Source organism: Aulonocara sp. 'chitande type north' Nkhata Bay, linkage group LG3 (genome assembly GCF_057382095.1).
Source record: "Aulonocara sp. 'chitande type north' Nkhata Bay isolate Kocher_YH1m ecotype deep benthic linkage group LG3, A_spYH_male_GT1.1, whole genome shotgun sequence".
NCBI lineage: Eukaryota > Metazoa > Chordata > Actinopteri > Cichliformes > Cichlidae > Aulonocara > Aulonocara sp. 'chitande type north' Nkhata Bay.
The window spans coordinates 65,317,373-65,331,458 of NC_141346.1; the positions used below are offsets into that span (position 1 = coordinate 65,317,373).

Genomic DNA, 14,086 nt, shown 5'->3' on the forward strand with positions numbered 1-14,086 from the left:
CTCTATTCTGTTCTATTCTATTCAACTCCACTCTATTCTGTTCTATTCTATTCTACTCTACTCCATTCTGTTCTATTATATTATTCAGCCAAGGTTCAGACCAGTAACCTTCTTGCTGTGAGGTGACAGCTGCCCTACATGTCCTGTGGCTAACATGAAAATAGTGTTATATATGCCTTATTACCTCCCCATGTGGTGTTCACATCACCAAAGCTAGCCATCGTGAACCTCTGCTGTTACCTGACTTAACAATTTTGTATATATATATGTGTGTGTGTGTGTGTGTGTGTGTGTGTGTGTGTGTGTGTGTGTGTGTGTGTGTGTATTATGGTCTTTCACACTCATGTATATACAAATGTAATTGTACAAATCTTCTCGAACACCACACCTGATAATTCTCTTTGAGACTTTCTAGTATAACAAGTACATATGTCAACATGTTACCAATATGAACACAAAGATTCTTATACACTTATATACTTCTTAAGAGGTCACCTGATTACCTCCCTGAGGTCGTTAGCATCACCACTGTACAAAACTCTTAAGTCACAGTACTAGGTTGAAGTGTCAAATGTTGTGCACTACAAATTCAGGAAAGTAGTGTCATCAGAGGATAAAAGTCATTAGCTCTCTGGATTTATAGTCACACTCATTAATTTATTAATGTACAATGTAGAAAAGCACTACAGATGTCACACTACCCCCGAGGGCACTTGTACTGAATGATTTGGGTCAGTGAGGGTGTGAGATGACTTACTTGATGCCAATATTTACAAGTTGTAACTTTAGTAAAAACCTAACTGAAAACATGCAAATCACTACTTATTATGTGTTTATGTGTACTGTACATTTTCAACCCCTTTTAATGAATATTTACTATTTAAAATTTTGCAGAATTACAAGTTTCACCTCCTGCTAAAAGTTCTCCACCAGCAGCTGGACCATCCTCTGCTGACAGTGTGGATGCTGGACCAGTCCCAGACCCAGAAGCTCTAAACCAGGAATTTATTCTTCATTTAGAGCCTGAACCAACATCTTCCTCTGTCAGCCTCCTGCATCCTCCTCTTCATCTCTGCTTCCTCCTGCATCCTCCTCTTCATCTCTGCTTCCTCCTGCATCCTCCTCTCCATCTCTGCTTCCTCCTGCATCCTCCTCTTCATCTCTGCGTCCTCCTGCATCTTCCTCTCCATCTCCACTTCCTGCATCTCCCTCGATTTCTACGGCGTATACCTCGGATGTCCCAACCAAAAAAAGGAAAAGGAAAGGTTAGACGTTATGTTATTGTAAATGTACAAAACACATGACAGGTTCGTTAAGTTTGATAAGATTTCTTTTTTCATTTTGTTTCATTCTTTCATTTTCTCCAGTTTTACAGACCTCATGTAAATATTTCCTTTGTTATTTTTCAGAATCCTGTAAACACCGTACACAGAAGATTTTCAAATATGAAGAGATAGTAGACAGGAGAGTTGTAAATGTAAGTAATTTAGCCTGCTGCTGTGCAGATTTGTTTGCATCTTTGGACTTCCCGGATTTGAACTGTGCCTGACTGACTATCCATAAGCTTTTGTATTTGATGAATCTTCACTAATTCAGCCACTGAGTCTGGATTTCGCTCCAAATAGGACATTAAATAGGAACATACCACCTGATACGACCTGGTCGTGCTGCCTTCCTGATGTTTACGTTCTTTAAAGTCCTCCTGACATCATGCTCAGAAGGAGTGATTGATGTGGAGGTGCTCCTTCCCATTCAGTAACATCTGCTTCAGTTAGTTTTGCTTGTGAGCCACAATGTAAGCAGTGTTGCTTTGCTGACATGCACTCGATGCTGGCAGTACAAGCATTGTAGTGGTTCTTATGTGTTTGTAAACTAATTGTATAATATATTGAGCCATTCAATAGTACACAAATGTTTGTAGGCTCCTTTTTGTATGCAACTTGCATGTCTTTCTTAACTACATGTTTGTTTATATCATGTTTTTCAGGAAAAAGAAGAAGTTAAAGTCAAGTGGAAGCCCTGCTCAACATGGTATGTAGTAACAACTTTGTTGGACGGGAACAGACATTCATACTGTTGATAAATAGTTATCACCTCAATTTGAATTCATGTATTTGGACTAAAGTAAATTGGGAGCATTTAGCTGTCAAGCTGCTCTTCTGTGAGGAGCTTGATAGCTGTCCACCTCCAAAGTCCATTATGAGTTTTGGAGGTGGACATGGTCAACACTTTTAAGAGTTGGCATAAGACTTTACTTCTTTGTAGAGCTTATAGTTAGGGCTGGTTCAGCTCAGCCCTTAGTTATGCTGTCATAGGACCAGACTGCTGGGGGTTAGTGTCCCCCCCCCCCCTCTGTCTGTCTCTTTCAGGGTTATGCAGGCTCAGTATTGGTTGAAGATGCAGTCCCGTCTCCTTTTACTAAAAACTCTCCCCCTCTCCCTCACCACCATCTGTAAACACACATGTCTCAGTAATGCAGTTCATGCATGTTACTAACTAAACTTCTTCCCTGGAGTTTCTGTGCTCTCTCATCCAGCAGGTTCTGAAGGATCGTGGCTGCTGCTGTGGTCCTGCTTGACGTCTGCTTCATATATTATTACTCTCTGACTTGATTTGATTCATTTATATTACAATGAAGGTGTATAAAGCATGACGTGAATATAGAAGATATTTCATCCTAAAAAATTGTCATATGTCACAACCTAAATGATCCTATTTTGTGTGTGTGGTTGTTGTTTGTTATGTTTTTTCTCCTGACAGTGGCAAAGTGTGGGATGACACATGGGAACCTGCGCAGTTTTACACACAGTAAACCAGGCACCACAGGTGGCAGAGATCGCACAGTTCACAGTTTGTAGTTCAGCATAAAAGTTCAAAATAAAATGATTACTGTACAATTCTAACCAGTGTCAGTCTCTGTTTCACTCTCTAACTGTGGCTTAAGTACATAAAACACTCATGAATCTGATCCATCAATAATATCTTCCCAGCACTCGATATCTCATAGTTTTACATACCAGCCAACATTATTGTCTACATGCTCATAAATATAGAAGTGACTTGCTTATTATAACATATTACAAGGTAAAGCAATACTGCACTGCACGTAAAGTAAGTAACATCTTGTATGAGGTGATTAGGGTCAGCAGTGCTGTGTATGGGAGCCTAAAGCAAAGCTAACTGCACCAGTACCAGCTTCACAACATGTTGTATATTATACATTTCTACCTGTTTGTAATATGTCATCTGTCATGTTTAGATGCAGTGACAATTGCACATTTGGAGTCGTGGTCATATGTGGTTTTTATATACAGGGTATTATTTTTTTCTTTTAATTGTCATTTTTTTCTATTATTCTTGTTTGTTTACACATCATTATTGTGTGCATATTGCATATGTAACATTACTTTTATTGTTAATATTTAACCTTTAACCTCATCTGTATGTCTATCATGTGGCTGTGGTACTGGGTTTTGGTTTGATGCATATGCAGGTTACAGCTGGGGAATGGCAGTATGTTGTGGATTGATTTGTCATGTTCAACCACTGTTACACCAAACTCTCTCACTTATAACATGATCAAGGCCTCTTACCCAGTGTCATGGATTCTCTGTAGTTTTGGGGACACAGGTCCAAAGTCTGAGGCAGTAAGTCAGATCGAAGAAGGCCATGATTCTAAAATGGGAGTTTACTCGTGTCATTGTGTATATCCAGGAATATGTGCCTGAGGATAGTTGTCATGAAATCAATATTAAATCAAAGTATTCCTTAATGACCACAGCTGGCATGAGTTCTCCAAAGCTGCCTGCTGTCTCAGGATCTGTCTCCAAAAAGAACCAGGGAGCGCTAACATGTTATGTTCTAGACTGATGAAGAAAATGCACATTAAACATAGTATAAACTCACTATGTTAAGTAATGTGAAGAGGATGCCCAGAAAGCATCCCATGAATTAAATTATGTTATTGTATCTGAACATGTGCACTAGTCATTAAATTAGATGGGAAAGAATGATTCAGGGTAAACAACTGCACCAAGGGAATTACATTTTTCTTCTCAACATGTTAAATGTCTGTTGATAAGCAATTTCTGAAACAGACATTATAAAAATCACATTAAACAGATGTGATTAACTTTTTATTCTAGCAAACATAACATCAATGATGACACAATCAGTCTTCATCAGAAGTGCTCAAATCACTCTCAGCAGCATCGTCTGGAACGTCCTCCTCCTCCTCCGAGTCCATTTCCAGGAGTGGTTGGTGGCTGAGGATTCTCTTGTACACGTACTTTACTTTGAGCGTTTCAGCTTTCAGTTCACTTTGTTGTTTTAAACCAGGCTATGGAGTCCTTTCTGTGCATCCTCCGACATGCCAACAAGGGAGGCTGTAAAAACAACAAAACTATTAAATATAAGTAAAACAAACAAACAAACCTCATAAACACAAGGAATTAGGATCATGTAATTAAACTTATTTTTTTAAGGGAGAAGGCAGTGTTAGCTAGCAACCCAAATATAGGTAAAAGATCCACTAAGACTTTAGCATCTGCTATTATTTTCAATCAATTCATCACCAAATGTATAAATAAATAAAAGATGTGCTTACAGTCTGAGGAGATTGTCCCCAACACCACAGATCGCATTCGCAACACTGTCCAGTGATGCTGCATCTCCCTGCAAAGGATCATCTCCTCCTCTCTCAGGCGCCTCACAGCCATCACCTTCTCAAAGACCTTTCTCTTTGTCCGGAGGTCAGCAGCAGCTACAGTTTAACAGCATCAGATGGGAAAACATAGTAGCATATTATGGTTCAAGAACAACACATCCAACTGCTGCTCAGATACTGGGAGTTTGTTTAAAAAGGATATTTAGAAATCAAGAGCTTACGTTCACTTGTGCTCTGCCAGGGCCAAACGTCAGTCTGCATGAGGGCATCACTGGATACGATTTGCTTTGTTGGTTCAGAGAGCTTGTTGTAGTCGTCAACAGCAGCCGCCAAGCGTTTCTTCTCATCTAAGACGACCTTGTGAATTCTGTGTCGCCTCTTGTTGCTATCTGTAAATAATCAAAAAAAGGAACACCTTCACATAATGTATATATTTACATTTTAATCTACACTCATCAATTCGTTTGCTAGAACAAATCACATCCAGCTTAAACAAACCTGGATCTGATTTTATTCTGTTTACAAAGTAGCTGTACGAGCTGTACAAACTGAGCATCAAACGGTCCGTTTCAAAGAAACTGTGACACCATTTTGTCTGTAAAGACTTTGTGTTCGCACTCTGATGATGACGACAAGCTCCTCTACTCGTGCCTGCAACGCTCCAAGGCTGCCATCAGTTTGATCCGTTTCTAAGTGAGAGGAATATTAATCAGAACACAGGATGAGTAACAGTCACCAAACTACAGTGGACTCTGTAATCACTGACTTGATGATATTCATTATAAGACATCTGGAGCCTTCATGTGCTGCATTATCATGAGATAACAAGTATGTTGGTGTTCAGCTTTATAAAACCAACTAGTACGACATCACTTCAACCCAGGTCCAATCCAATTTGATCAAACGCAACAACTCTGCCATCAATTCTGCTTTTACAAGCTTATTTTTCATTGTTTGTTGACACTGTCAGAAAGATCTTAACTCTAAGTTCTTTAATGAGGCCATGGTGGGTCCTGTTGTTATACACGAGTGCATTATAGTGAGACTCACCTTCAGCCCATTGCTGCACATCGGCCACCCATTGCTGCAGCGTGTCGTCATCCACACCCAGCTCATTTCTGCTCGCATTCAGGCTCTCCACTTGTTCTCTAAGGATCCTTATGATCTAAGAATACATTAATAAATGTCATTCATATGGACATTTTTAGAGTACTGGTGTTTTCCCCCATTAACACACACATTAAAATGGGTGTTGAAAAAATGACCTTTAGATATCTCTGGCTCAAAGTGCGGCCCAGTTGTTCCACTTTCCTTTTGTTCCAGCCCAAAGCCAGGAGGCTCAACATGTCTGTTCGCCCTGCATTTCAGTTAGTATACAAATAAGAATGAATGAGCAGGAGACTGAGTGGAATCTCACACACGGACACACACCTGCTTTAGACGTGTACTTCGTTGTGATGGCCGCCCTAGACAGGAAACTGTTTACTTGTTCCACCTCTTCTCCAACTGTAGAACCGGCCCCATCCTGAAACGCACCTCCCCATTTGATCTATAGAAAGGAGGTCACAATACATGACTGCTGAATTCATTCAACCTTATAACAAAATGTCTTAAACGTATCCAAGACTACAAGCTGCAGTATACCTCGCATATCCAAGTGTGAGCTTTAGCATGCATGACGGAGAGAAAAGGACGCATTGACAAGAGATTCCTCAGCTCAGGGCACTGCTGTATGGAACGCCAGGACTGCCATAATGAATTAATTAAATACACCATTAAATAATTAATTAAATGTGGCAATAATTAATTAAAATTGGAATTAATTAATTAAATAAATAGTTATGATATATGTAATTAATTAATTATTGACACATTTAATTAATTATTTATGTATTTCACGTTTTAATTAATTATTGACACATTTAATTAATTATTTAATGATATATTTATTTATTTCATTTTGGCAGTCCTGACGCCTGGCTCTCGTCATGAAATAATTTTATCTGTCAGCCTCACCCATCAAACTCAGGGGGCGGGGTTAACGCTGCCCATGCAGCTTCTCTAACATTTGATTGGTTGCCGTGCAAAGTAAGTCAAAACAGGTCGATCCTAGAAAATCGATTGCTTGTGTAGACTTGGGGCAGCCAGTTATCCCAGAATGCAGATCAAATCACAGGCAGCAATGGTGGTGGTGTAGTTTTAAAATACCCCGTTTTTCTGTCACCAGCTACACTTTTAACAGTGTTTTAGCCGCGAATGTCGCGCCGTATGTCTGGTCAGGTTGTCAACATAGAACATGCTTGCAAAAGTGCTCAGATGTTTTCAGAGATTTCACTAGCTCTGCTAACAGTTAGCATGCAGAGCGCACCGAGGGGGTTACGTTAACCGGTTTGTTTACATATTCCACTCTCCGTGTTCCACATGTTGCATTCGCAGATTCTCATTTTCACCGAACGATCGTCTCTTTCCGCCTGGTCTTGTGTCTCTGTGCTTCTGTAACATAAAGAACGAGCTGACATTTTTCTCACGAAACCAGCGATCAGCTCAGCAGACCCTCAGTTTACCTGCATGCATCCTCCTCCTCATCTGTCAGCTGTTTAACACCTGCTGCTAATTCAAGAAACACGCCTAGTTACCTGGTGATAGTCACAGTTTAACTGGGCAGCCGGTGCTCGATATAACGCAATGTCAGCGCATTTTTCTGCACAAGATAAGTAAATATAGTGTTTTCCCCGAGCGCAGAGCTGCTGGAGCTTGTTTCCTTACAGAGCACTTTATAGGCGAACAGCTTTATCAGCGGCTGATGTCCAATCACCGGCACACAGCTTTGAAACCTCAGCTGAGTTTTAGCTCTCAGTGGTTAAACGCTGGACTTCATTCACTCAGGTTCTGTCTGTCGGGTCACGTTTACTTCGCTGTTTTATTTACAACTGAGCAAATCGGTTTGGCTGAGGTTAAAGTTACGTTTCATAACTGCATAGTTTCACAGACGTTTAATGGTTCACTGGCACATGTGTTAGACTGAACTATCATCTAAATATCATCTGTTTTTTAATAGTTATTCAACTGTATTCTAAGCACCAGCTGTCTGTTAGAATGTGATTTTTTTTCTCTCTCTGTTGGCAGAGGTATAAAAATGCGCAGGAAAATCTGACGTGCATGGCAAACTTCACCGACGATATTTAGGGAGGAATAAACACACATCAAACATAAATGAACCATTTGCCTGTCTCCATAATTGAGAGCATTTTCTCTTCTTATCTCAACACTCTCTCTCTCTCTCTCTCTCTCTCTCTCTCTCTCTCTCTTTTTTTTTTTTTGCTTTTTCGGTCATGTTATGTTTACATGTCAAAGGCTTGTTACAAACTATGAAACACATTGTGCAGACTTCTGGATGTTAGAAGAAAACGAATACTGCTCATGAATGAGACTAAAGGCAGGAAGGTGTCCTTTAAAACTAAACATGTTAATAGGACCTCCCTGTTTATATCATAGTTTAAGATATAGCACGTGTATTTCAGTAATAGCCTGCTGAGGCCACTATACGTGCTGGCCTCATATCAAATGTGAAGGCAGACTGAGTCTATGTTTGACGTTTTTTATATCTAATCTTCCTTTTCAAACATTTAAACAGCAGCGAGTCTGCAGCTGAGGGAATACAAATTCAAATTGTCGGAACAGGTTTGCTCGTTTCTTGGATTCATTTGGTGATTTATTAAATGTATAACTGTTATTCTAATCTGCTGCTGAGTCTCTTACACTTTTCTTTATGCTGTATATTTTCACATCTCTGGAATAGTTGGCAGTTAGATAGTCAGCTGGGAAACTTTGTGTTAACTCATGGAGCTGAGGATATCGTGGATATGCTGACCTCGCTGCGTGGTGTACAGAGCGAGGTCAGCATGATTAATATTCACAATAAAAATATTAGCCGAACATCATGAAGTCTGTATGTGTTATGTGTTTCATAGTGTCGAACAACCTTTGTACAGTTAAAGCCAGCAGTTACTACATGACGGAAACACCAACGTTATCTCTTTTATGCGTTTATACACAGGTCACGCTGATTACTGAACAAAAACCCAAAGATCAGATGTTAAACAGATTTATTTGCTCTCTCTCCACCTTAAACATGTTTTTAATGTTAGTTATAATTCAGAATTGGCGACTGAAACACGTAGGACACATAAGAACATCAGGAAATAAAACACCGATAAATATAACCTCAGTAAAAGAAGTCAGCGGGGGTTACTACAGCTGTGTACCGGGGCCTGCGCTTTGTCGGTGGGATTGCTTGCGAGGCGAGCGGGTCTATCCCACGCTTTGCCGTGAGACTGGGACGACATCTCTGAAATCATCGAAACACTTTTGCAAAGAGGCTGTATCTTGACAAACCGACCAGACACATGAAGATTAAACCACTACATTCTCGGCTAAAAAAATATTAAAACGGTATTTGGTAACACACAAACAGGGTTTTTCAAAGCTCAGTTCTGTTAGCTTCCACATGCCGGTTGTTGTGTGCTAGAAACAATGGCCACCAGGCCAAAGCAATGGTTTTGACTCGATCAGCGTTAACCCCGCCCCCTGAGTTTGATGGGTGAGGCTGACAGATAAAATTATTTCATGATGAGAGCCAGGCGTCAGGACTGCCAAAATGAAATAAATAAATATATCATTAAATAATTAATTAAATGTGTCAATAATTAATTAAATGTGTCAATAATTAATTAAAACGTGAAATACATAAATAATTAATTAAATGTGTCAATAATTAATTAATTACATATATCATAACTATTTATTTAATTAATTAATTCCAATTTTAATTAATTATTGCCACATTTAATTAATTATTTAATGGTGTATTTAATTAATTCATTATGGCAGTCCTGGCGTTCCATACTGCTGAGCCACGCTGGTTAAATATGGGAAATATTTACAGGCCACATCGGAGTAAAGGAACATAATATGTCCTGGGACGTTAGCTGCCAACTTCCTCTGGAGAAAAAGGGGGTAAGCAAAGATCTCCCCTCGAAACATGTTCATTGCAGCTAGGAGGACTAACAGCAAACAAACAGCTCTTTCCATGCCCTCTTCATCCAACTTCCCAGTGGACTTTTTGCTCGACTCCTTTGCTGCGGTCCAAGATGAAGATCCACACAACCCTTTCCCTGGGACCTACACACTCAAAGACACGACGTGATTGTGCCCTATCAGGAACAAACTTTTTAACACTAATGCAAAAGAATTACGTTCACACAACACCTCATAAAAACCATGTTTTTATTTTTTTAAATACTCATGGTGACAAAATGAAGTATGCATTAAGATAAAGTCAAGTAAATAGTATTACGACAACACCAAGAGAAAAACAAAATAAATATCCACCCATCCAAATATGTATCCACACACACACACGTATGAGTATATGGTTATGGCATTAACGTCATTTTAACAAGATTAACGCTGACAGCACTGATATATATGTGTATCTTACATCATTTGTGTGTCTCTGGATGTATTTCACAAACTCAGCAACTTCCTCATCTTTCTCAATGAAGACACCTTCAAAGTTCCCCTGCTCTGAAGTGCTGAACGAACACGGTGACAGTTGTTTGAAAAGAAACATCAAAATACAATTTTTGTACAAATCCATATTTGATTTATGTCCACAATGCATAACGTACCTTGCATTTGATTGAAAGCGATAAAGCTTGCGGTTTCCATCAACTGAGAGGGCGAGCATGTCTGGAGTGCAGGCAGGGCAGCTAAAGCATGGCTCCTTGCACATCCTGTCCACCTCACACTTTACAGCACTCCACTCCAAGAAACTTTTACTGAAGGCATCAGCTGATATTCGGCCAGTCTTTTAAGTAGAGGACAAACAACAGAATATTCAAGGACAGTCATCATAAACATTGATTTGCACAATTTCCTTAAACTTGACAAATTTAGAAACTCACCCTTCCAAAATGGGCTGTTCGTTCATCCAGCACTTTGACAAAGGCCTTAAGTGACATCCCTGCTGCAGCTTCTTAATGTCATAGAAAGACTGAAAGACATCCATTGAAAACAGGGTGCAGAAATTTAAGGTGCCAGGCCAATATCCACCACCCTGGAAGTCCTTAACTGAGGGGGACCACATTAGGCCACAGCTGGTGCAGCTCACCACTGGCAGTGCAAGGTTATAACGGCCTTTAGGAAGGATAAGGAGAAATCCAGTCATGGCTCAACAAAGACATTCATTTTTTTTCGTGTTGTGAAGATTTCATGTTGTTTTCAAAGCGGTCTGGTAAATCCAAATGACCTTTGACAGGTGCCCACATATACTGCGGGCCGAGGGTAATTCAAAACAATGTAGCAATGTACAATTTGCACTAAAACCTGCAAACACATCTATTGTGTATGTACTGTGTGACAAAAGAGCAACTTACCATTTATGGTTACAAGAGCCACAATTGCACCGGGTGAAACCTCAACGTTACAGAGGTTTTACTCTGGGGCCTTGAAAACTGGAGGTTGAACCCATACCCCCTCACCCTTGAAGAACGTTTATCATGGTTTAAGGATTTGTTTTTCATTCAGTGGTCAGACTGGAGAGCACTGCAGCGGGTGTTTAATGAGGTCGATAAGACTATCAAGAGAGACAAGGTCAACTCTTCTTATGAGAATATTAGGAAGCGTCTTGTATATGATCAGCTCGCACATGGCCCGAAGATTGGTTTACCTTCTGCCATGTTCAGGCCAAAAATCATCAAAAACCCTGAGGACAGAAAAAAGAAAAAACAAAAGGTAGGTTGTCTCTGTGTGAGAGACGTTGGCATTATACTCGATATTTTTAAAAAATGCAATGTGTGGATTTCTTTTACAGACAACATCTGCCATATTGTGGACCGCTCAGAGTCTCCCCCTCCAGCACTGCTAATCCAGATGTTGGGTCTGTGTTTCCACAAGCCCCGCGAATTCTAGAGACTTATTCATCATGAAGAAAACATGACAGTCGATCGATCGATTATTGCCACCACGAAAATGACCTCCAGATCCTCCTCCTCCTGCTGCCTTTTATTGAGAGACCGTTCACACAAAACACGTCAGAACAAAGCCACGCCCAGACAAGGCATTGTATGTATATGTGTGAACTTCTGTAAGAATGTGTGTGTGTGTGTGTTTTTTGTTTTAGGAGGACAATTTTCAAGACAAATCAAAGAGCTATGAGGACCCTCTGTTACAGGAGGACATTTTGCTGTCCTCATAAAATTGACCTTTTAAAATGGTTTCTGGGCATGTTTTAATACCCAAAAAGTGTTTTTCTCAAAAGTCTTTGTAAACCAAAAACTTGACATATGTTGTATATTTGTGTGTCCGCCACTGACCCCTGTCGGTTGGAGTTGTCCCTGCATGCCGCACACACAAGCGCGGGAAATTATACACGAGCGCGGGAAATTATACACATGGCGCGAAATTGGAAGCTGCGCATGCGCATTTTAACATTACCCATTTACACCATTGATATTTACATCAATGATTTAGACCGACTGATTGATGGATGAATAGGAAGCGCCCAATTTTGGCAGAGTTTTGACACGCTTTGGAGAAAAGGTAAGAAGGTAATTATAAAACTTTTAAAAGACGGACGTTCTGACAGACACAGTGCTTCAAAGTAGGCACAGCCGTGGTGAGGCGGCAGGTGAGGGAACGACGAGGTACGGTGGAAAGCATATGGCGGAGAGCGCACCGCGGGGACCGGACCACGACGAGCGGAGAGCGCACCGCGGGGACCGGACCACGACGAGCGGACGGCGGAGAGCGCACCGCGGGGACCGGACCACGACGAGGTGAGGACGGCAGAGCGGGCCGGAGCACGCGGAACGGTTCACGGAGGTCACAGCAACACGCTGGTCGGGGATTCCCGGACTGTCCCAAGCACCGGGATGTTTTTTTTTACCCTGGCCTAATCTCATCACTTGTTTCAAGGTAAGAAATTACACAAGTGTGTGATGTTTCACTGAGTTTGAAAGAAGGCCTTTTTCACTACAAGATCACTACACTTGTTTAATGTAAAATGGCTGCTACTACTACAACTACTATAAGTACTACTTCTGTAACTAGTAACTACTACCTATTGTACTAATGGTAGGAGTAGTTGTAGTAGATGCAGTTGTACTAGCAGTAGTACTCACACCTGTCTTTTTTGTGGTAGTTGGAGCTGTTTTCCTCTGTTCTGTTCTGAGATGATTATTTAAGATATCAAAAGATGATCTTTGCCCAAATACCAAGGAAACATTGGAAGGCAAATACAAATAAACTTTTTTAGATTCATGAAATTTAATTGAGACAGTATTGATGTCACTCTGCACACATTTGTTTATAAAATATTGTAAAAAAAACCAAACAACACATTTGTTTTGCTCTCTTATAGTTGTGTTGATGAAGCACATGATTCCTGAGAGATCTAAAGCTTAGTTTGACAGACAGGTTTAGGCTAAGTCAGAGTTAGGCTTTAGTTAAATTAGGACATTTAAGTATCTTTAATATCTGCAAGTGCATGCTTTCTGTTAAAACAACTCAGACATCAGCCTTGTCTGTGTCTGTTATGTTAATGTAATGAAAGCATAGAACTCAATTGAAACAGTTTCAGTATCCATGCTATTAGTGAAATAAGAAAAATTGGGTGGAGCATGTCAGATACTTGACTTAATCAACACAGGTGGAACACAGTCAAGTTAATCTGCACAAATACAGCCTTGCCTCCATCCATTTATCTTTTAATCAGAATCCCTCCAGCACTCATCAAACTAAAATAACCTTAAACTAATAGTACACTAACATGGGGGGGGGGGGGGTGCGCTTCTCATTCAGGCTTTACTAATGCCCTTGTAAGCATAAAGGCTTGACGTTTTGATGTTGTTTACATTTTTATCTTATTTCCTTAGCAAATCATGTCATGGAGAACTACTCCCCTTCAGGATGCCATTAATCACATCCTTGCAAGAAGAGACAAGAATTCAATGTTAGAAATTAAATTTATTAATTCAGTTAAAGGTGAGTGACTTCGACACACTGCAGGCTAGACTGAGGGGTTACGCATCACCAGTGGTGACCTGTACAAACATCAATATAAATTAAAATTAAAGGTATTTTAATAATTTAGTTATTAGCGAGCCTGGCTATTTATGTTTTCTGCACTTTGACATGTTCTCTTTATTATATATGTAGAATTGAAAAAAGCACAACATTGCATACTTGTTATTTACAGATATACATATTTAATGAATTGATTATTTGCAGTCCTGCCACACCTGTGTCTCTAATATGGTTGTTTCTTCAGGTCGTGGCATCTTCACTTTAGCCAATTTCAAACAAGGAGACTTTGTGGTCGAGTATAGAGGGGAGCTTATTGATGCAACTGAAGCTGAA

The 14,086-nt window shown here is 40.1% G+C and overlaps 1 protein-coding gene and 1 long non-coding RNA gene across 2 annotated transcripts; one reads left to right on the forward strand and one right to left on the reverse strand.

The window, feature by feature from the left end:
- Positions 1 to 4,329: 4,329 nt before the first annotated feature.
- On the reverse strand, positions 4,330 to 6,023 carry LOC147336608 (uncharacterized). Its single transcript, XM_086285519.1, has 6 exons — positions 5,932 to 6,023; positions 5,717 to 5,831; positions 5,254 to 5,355; positions 4,888 to 5,055; positions 4,607 to 4,762; positions 4,330 to 4,385 (listed from the first exon to the last, which is right to left on the reverse strand). Exons 1-6 carry the CDS (start codon positions 6,010 to 6,012, stop codon positions 4,330 to 4,332), a joined length of 678 nt encoding a protein of 225 aa, XP_086141645.1. The 5' UTR covers positions 6,013 to 6,023.
- A 6,157-nt stretch (positions 6,024 to 12,180) lies between these two features.
- Positions 12,181 to 13,668, forward strand: LOC147336609 (uncharacterized). The gene is made up of 3 exons (XR_015128310.1): positions 12,181 to 12,268; positions 12,331 to 12,643; positions 13,603 to 13,668. It is a non-coding gene; the product is annotated as an uncharacterized LOC147336609 (long non-coding RNA).
- The last annotated feature ends 418 nt before the right edge of the window (positions 13,669 to 14,086 follow it).

Coding starts and splice junctions, on each gene's coding strand:
- LOC147336608 (XM_086285519.1), bottom strand. CDS start 6,012: ATGTTGAGCCTCCTGGCTTTGGGCTGGAACAAAAGGAAAGTGGAACAA. Junction 5,832..5,931: donor TGAGCCAGAGATATCTAAAG/GTCATTTTTTCA, acceptor ATGTATTCTTAG/ATCATAAGGATCCTTAGAGA. Junction 4,386..4,606: donor GGGGACAATCTCCTCAGACT/GTAAGCACATCT, acceptor TTGTTTTTACAG/CCTCCCTTGTTGGCATGTCG.